Source organism: Primulina tabacum, chromosome 16 (genome assembly GCF_025594145.1).
Source record: "Primulina tabacum isolate GXHZ01 chromosome 16, ASM2559414v2, whole genome shotgun sequence".
Taxonomy (NCBI): Eukaryota; Viridiplantae; Streptophyta; class Magnoliopsida; order Lamiales; family Gesneriaceae; genus Primulina; species Primulina tabacum.
The window spans coordinates 24,191,534-24,198,245 of NC_134565.1; the positions used below are offsets into that span (position 1 = coordinate 24,191,534).

Below are 6,712 nucleotides of genomic sequence, written 5' to 3' on the forward strand. Positions count from 1 at the left end.
AATTTTATATTCTTACACGTGAGATAATATGATCGCTATTATTTCATATATACGACATAAAATTCTGAACTAATGTAGTAGTTTGCAAATCGACAAGTAAATCGCATTGAACAAACTTATATGACAAACTCGCTCGAAAAAGTGTTGAAATGAGAATCGAAATCTTGATCATTAGTCAAATGTTCACATACTTCATATCGACACTTCTCAAAGGCTCTTACTATTCTTATTTCTTATTATATTATAATACTTGAGCTGTCTTAATAATTAATTTTGTGTATCAACGTGACTCTAAAGTTTCTTTAAAGTTTTATCTTGCATAATTTGTTAGTTAACCTAGATGGTGTGACTTATTAGTAATTTTTATAACTTTTCCGATTTTTTTTTTCTAACTTCTTGTTTTATCTCAAAGTACAAACTGTTTTATTACATTTGTATTTGATCTATAACTAATATGTTCTAAAAAAATATTTATTTATTTTTCACATAATTTTTTAAATTAAACAAAAATTTATATGAGACTAGTTTCAGAAATCAATTTTGTGAGCCAAGATCTCAGACCTAATCTATGAAAAAATATGACTTTTTATGTCAAAATAATATTTTTCAGTACGAGTATGAACTGGATCGATTCGTCCTATCGGAGATGCATATTTATTTATGTATAATTTTCAATAAAAAAAATAAATTAGTTTACAATGTCGGATTCGAGCAAAAGAATAATGAATTTATGGGGGGACAAAGTTTAAATAGTCAAAACAGACCAACGACTTTTATTTTAATCTCCGCCTTTTTGTTACTTTTATGGGTGGAGAGTGCAATTTTCCTGTTTTTCAATGGAAATTCTTGACTTGGATGATAGAATGAAACAAAAAACAAAACCCTCTTCTCCTTTATTTACGCCCCTTTATGAGCACAAATCTAGCCAAGAAAATGGTTTCCTAGATGATTTTTTTAAAGATTATCTGACCCACATGAGAGGCCCATTCTATCGGGCAATTTGCATTTCAATGATTTGAACATCAACTGTTCGACAAAATGACCCAAGGATCGTGCCAACGCCATTATCTCATGTTTGCAGCGCTCTGTCTCTCTCCTCACTTTGTTTCATTAACCCCGCGTTTTCTTTTTCTCTTGCGAAAGTTTCCAACTTTTCTCTCTGGGATTTCTTCAGTTTGTTTTCCATGGACAGGCATCACCAACAGCAGCTGCCGTTGGCCAAGTGCCCGCGGCAACAATGTACTGAATGGTTTGTTTTGCTCATTCTCCTTCTGTTCTTTTAGGCTCAAGTGTTTCGTGATCAACTAAAAATAGATTTTGCTCGATGTGTGTTTTTTTTTAAGATAGAGCTGCGGAATATGTATTCTGAAGGTTCGGACTTTATTTCTTGATTTTGTTTGTCATAGTTATCTTGTTCGCTAACTACATGCGCAAGGTTCAGGTGATAAGTTGTTTCATGGGCTTGCTACTATGAAACTAGCAGTTTGGTTTGAAATGTTTTGCAGTCTTAAACATAGTGGGATTGTACTTTTTAGTGTATTAAAAAGTACGTTGATACTTCTAATAATCATCCCCGAACCTTCATGACGAAGGGATGCACCATTTGAATTGAAAATGTGCATTTGTTCATGGGAACAGATGTCTCAGGTCGATCGGACCTTACATTTTCTCTGCGGCCTTAAAATAATCTTTGCCAGGTGACTTCTCTTTCGATTTTGTGGACCAACCCATGCTCTGGTCAACTGGGTGCTAGGTTGATCGGCCTGTCTATTGGTTTTCATCCTCTTCCTCCTCCTCCTCTAATTTTCTCTCGTCTCTACATTATTATATATTATGGTGTGTGAATTTATGCAACAGGAATATCTTCCATCATTGTTTTTCTGACATCTTACTTTCTTTCTAGAAATTATAATGAAGTACACAAAATTGAAACTTGTATTTGAAGTTTTATTGATCGTTTTTGTGGGCTCACTAACGCATCGGTCAATAGATTGTATAGATAATTGCAAAATTTTAGCGATATGGTGATCAAATGTGCAGTGCGAACTAAACTCTTGGTATTGGTTTCTTGTTCGGATGTATAGAAAGTTCTCATGAAACTTCACTTGGCAGCTGATGATTTTGCATGGAATTACTTCATCATCCTTTTAGGTCTCCTTGATTTCATGCCAAACTGCTCTGGCCGTTAAGATGAGAACCTGAAAGACGATGATGGTTCCCTTGTGTTTTCTTTTTTATTTTGGTCCTTCCTAATTCATGTTCTTTATTGTTTTCTTTTATTATTTGGAAGTTAATCAGAGGTAAATACTAGTGTGTAATCCAACATTAATAGATTAAAAGATGCTGATCATGCCCCAATTAAAAAAATATTTGTTTTATATCATTTCTCCTTTCTTTTAGATTTTTCTTGATTTAAATTTCTACTAGAGAGAAAGCGTGCAGATAAATGAGTTAGGCCGACAGTGTTTTGTTGAACCAAGGATCAGGCCATAAAGAAAGTTGTGCATGCAAGGCATGATCAATTGTTTTCAGTGGTTTGTTTCTTTTTATTCGTTTTGTTTCTTCAGAGGGGAGATATTGATTTATCTATTTTCTCCTACTGGCTTTGCTAATCCAAAAATACAATGCATCCCGACTCAATTATCATTTTTTCTTTGTTTCATTTTGTGGGTCTCTATGCTTTTATTGTAAATGTTTTGCTATAACTCCAAAATCATCTCTAATGTCTATTCCATGTCTTCCATAGGGTGTTTCGAGATGTTCCAAGTGATATAACAATCGAAGTAGACGGGGGTACATTTTCATTGCATAAGGTTAGGCTTCGTATCAGCAGTTTTCAAAAGTTAAATATTTCAGCATATTAATAGAAAATTTTTGTCTACATTTTATTTTCCCATTCTGAAATAATAGGAAACATTTTCATTTTCTTATCCAAAATTCATCTCCACCCTCATCATTCCAAAAATACTCTAATACTATTATATTTTAACCTAATATTCCTATATTTTTAAAGTTTAAAGATATCCTGTTTTATATCAGTGGTATCACATCACAAATTCAGCACATTTTTGGATGAAGGATTTATAGAAAACATCGAAAAAAACCAGACATTACTTAAGTTTTCTTTAAACAATTTTGCGATGTGATTTTTTCATTGACAGTTAGGTTTTCTTCAAAATGCTTCAGTAATATATTCTGGCTCATTTTTGGTTCCTACAAAATGTATTTTTACACCTTGAGTGGGTTGCGCATGTATTTTTAAATTGCAAAATAATCTATCATGTTTTACTAGATATAAAGAAAGGTCATAACCCTTTATTACACAAAGTCTGAATGTATTAAAATCTAATTGTAGTTTCCGCTGGTCTCACGAAGTGGGAGAATTCGAAAGTTGGTTGCCGAGCACAGAGACTCTGACATATCCAAGATTGAGCTTCTTAGCCTGCCAGGAGGTGCTATGTCAATGGAACTAGCAGCTCAGTTCTGTTATGGTGTCAATTTTGAGATCACAGCTGCAAATGTCGCTGAGCTATGCTGTGTCTCTGATTACCTTGAAATGACCGAGGAGTACTCAAAGAATAATCTTGGCTCCCGAGCAGAAGAATATCTCGAGACTATTGTATGTAAGAACCTTGAAATGTGTGTTGAAGTCCTCCAACAATGTGAAAACCTTCTACCGCTTGCAGATGAACTGAAAATTGTCACCCGATGCATTGAGGCAATCGCATCCAAAGCTTGTGTCGAGCAAATTGCTTCTAGTTTCTCACGGTTGGAGTATAGTAGCTCGGGGAGACTTCACATGAGCAAACAAACCAAATGTGAAGGAGATTGGTGGATTGAAGACCTTTCTGTTCTTCGGATTGACATGTATCAAAGAGTCATTACTGCAATGAAATGCCGTGGAGTTAGGCCAGAAAGCATAGGTGCTTCGCTGGTGAATCATGCACAAAAGGAGTTAATAAAGAGTTCTACTTTATGGAATCAATCGGCTCAACAAAAAGTTGATTTTGTACCAGGAGCAAACGACCATGAAAGACTAGTAGTTGAAACAATTGTTAGCCTCCTCCCCGTTGAAAAACTTGCAGTTTCTATTAGTTTTCTTTTTGGTTTACTACGAAGTGCTGTGATTCTTGATTGCACAGTTGCTTGCCGACTTGATCTTGAAAGGCGTATAGGATCACAATTAGACATGGCTACTCTAGACGATCTTTTGATTCCTTCCTTCCGCCATGCTGGAGATACGTTATTTGATGTTGACACTGTTCACAGAATATTGGTTAATTTTTCTCAGCAGGATGATAGTGAAGATGATATGGATGATGTCTTGGTGTTTGAATCCGATAGCCCTCCTTCACCTTCCCAAACTACATTATGCAAAGTTTCTAAACTCGTGGACAATTACCTGGCTGAAATTGCGCCCGATGCAAACCTCAAGCTGAACAAGTTCATAGCTGTTGCAGAAACTTTACCAACACATGCTCGCACTTTCCACGATGGATTATATCGAGCTATTGATGTTTACCTTAAAGTAAGAACTGTAAACTGGCCTCAATTTTTTTTGTCAACATCAAGGCATGGTAAAACTATTTAACTATAATGGAATGCTTATTGATATTTGCAGGCTCATCAAGGTTTACCGGATCCAGACGGCAAAAGGCTCTGCAAATTGATTGATTTTCAGAAACTTTCACAAGAAGCAGGTGCACATGCTGCACAGAATGAGCGCCTTCCTCTCCAGTCAATAGTTCAGGTTCTCTATTATGAACAATTAAGACTACGCAATGCTTTATGTTCTCATCCAGATGATGATCCAAAACATACACATCAATCATGGCGGATCAGCAGTGGAGCTCTAAGCGCTGCAATGTCTCCTCGAGATAACTATGCATCTCTAAGACGAGAAAACCGGGAATTGAAGCTTGAGCTAGCGAGGTTGAGGATGAGATTAAATGATTTGGAGAAAGATCATGTTTGCATGAAGAGGAACATGGAAAGATCAAGTTCTCGAAAGCTCGTGAATTCCTTTTCCAAGAAGATCAATAAACTGAATATCTTTGCACATGGTTCTTCGAGAGAATCAAGCTCTCCCTCAAAGTAGTCACAAATACTGGTGTTAGCCGAAGGGAAGAGCAAGAGAAGGATTATCATCTATAGGTATTTCAGTGTTTTAGAATCTTGAGTGTCCTTATGAGTAAATTGTAAGCATGTTTCATTGCCGCATTCGTATTTTTCTCTTGCAGTGGGTATGTGTATATATTTTGTTGGGATATTTTTAACCCCACAAAGATCAAGGTCAAAAAATTAAAGCGAGAAAAAGGAAGAAAAGAAAAGAGCATGGACTGCACCTCCAGGCATTGTTTATTCTATAATCTATTGTTTGTTGCTGGCCATGAATGTACTATTCATATGGATTCTTTTTCTCTGTTTTTTCTTTTCTTTTTTGGCCGTTCTGTAGTTCTACTTATTGAATTTCACAAGTTATTTCCTTTTTCTCTTGAGCATGTTACACTTTCCTCTTAAATCATTTAATTTTACTAAGCAGTAATTGGTGGCACAAAACTTCATACCTAGTTAATAAATTACCGCAATTTATTATCGAAGGCATCCCCAAACACTAGTCCAAAAAGTTGAAGGAGTTCAACTTCTACACAAAACTCTGTAAAATAATTCCTTCCCTTCGATGTTGGAGATGCTACACCAGATCGCTTGTATTGATTACCATTAGATCTGTGGGCCCTTGTTGGTTTTCACAATATCCGACGGTTTCAGTACATTTTACCATTGAGTGAAAGATAATGAGAGATATTTTGTTTTTTAATTTTGGTCAACTATTTATTTAAGAAAATGACCTCTTCAAATGTATTCAAGTGTATTCGAAATATACTTGAGGTGGTCATTTTTTAAATAAATAGTACGCAGTATTTGTCATCAAACTTTAACAAACTTAGCATCCTGCTCAAAACTCGATGGCGAATCTCCCCGGCTAACAAGATCAACAACTGGAGAAGCAAAGTCGACCTTGAATTTGAGTTTCTTCCTAGTACTGTCAGGCTTCTTTAAGCAAGACTTAAGTGTCTTAGCATGCTCAGGGCTGATAACTAGCGACTGCCCACTTCTGATCACGGCAAAACCCGATCTCCCAATATCAAAAGGTGAATCTGTTGCATAGTTCAATTGATAATCACTTTCCAATGGTTTGTGTAGATTTCTTCTCATCTTGTTCCATGACTTGTAAAATGACGATTTATCAAAACTTTTTGCTGTGCCGGGGTTTTGCTCCGGCATGTACACATAGAGTTCTCTATCATTCACAATATTATGAGACTGTGTTTCACTGTCCCTGTGTTGCTGTTGGTGTTTTGGTGTACTACCTGCCAGTGACTTTGTAGGTGACTTTTGCTTATTATAAGGATTCAAGCAGTGGTGGTGATATGATTTAGAATGTCTGTTGCACTTGGAGTCGTACTCCATTTTAGCATTCAAAAGCTTGTAAATCGTGCGGTAAGGTACTAGATAAAACACTTTCCCAGGAAAAAGAACTGATTCTGGGTGGACAACAATCCATGGGAACTCAAAGAAATCAGGCCTAGCAAGACAGTGTCTGGGGTACCTACTCATGATCTCTCCAGCTGTGATGGGTTCCTGGAAAAACTCGATGTGCCGGCCTGGGTGCACCACCTTTAGGACGTCATTTTCTCTTGCTGAAACTTCC

At 36.3% G+C, this 6,712-nt stretch overlaps 1 protein-coding gene across 3 annotated transcripts; it reads left to right on the forward strand.

Annotated features, from left to right (window-relative positions):
* Positions 1-780: 780 nt before the first annotated feature.
* Positions 781-5,490, forward strand: LOC142528824 (BTB/POZ domain-containing protein At5g48800). 3 transcript variants are annotated; one of them, XR_012815750.1, is made up of 5 exons: positions 781-1,249; positions 2,747-2,813; positions 3,356-4,528; positions 4,622-5,154; positions 5,241-5,490. XR_012815750.1 is itself a non-coding variant. In XM_075634022.1 (4 exons), exons 1-4 carry the CDS (start codon positions 1,185-1,187, stop codon positions 5,096-5,098), a joined length of 1,782 nt encoding a protein of 593 aa, XP_075490137.1. In that variant the 5' UTR covers positions 781-1,184; the 3' UTR covers positions 5,099-5,490. The 3 variants fall into 3 exon arrangements, 2 of the variants coding, with proteins under 2 accessions (XP_075490137.1, XP_075490138.1); XM_075634022.1 differs by having other exon boundaries at positions 4,622-5,490; XM_075634023.1 differs by lacking the exon at positions 781-1,249 and adding an exon at positions 1,493-1,773 and having other exon boundaries at positions 4,622-5,490.
* Positions 5,491-6,712: the final 1,222 nt, after the last annotated feature.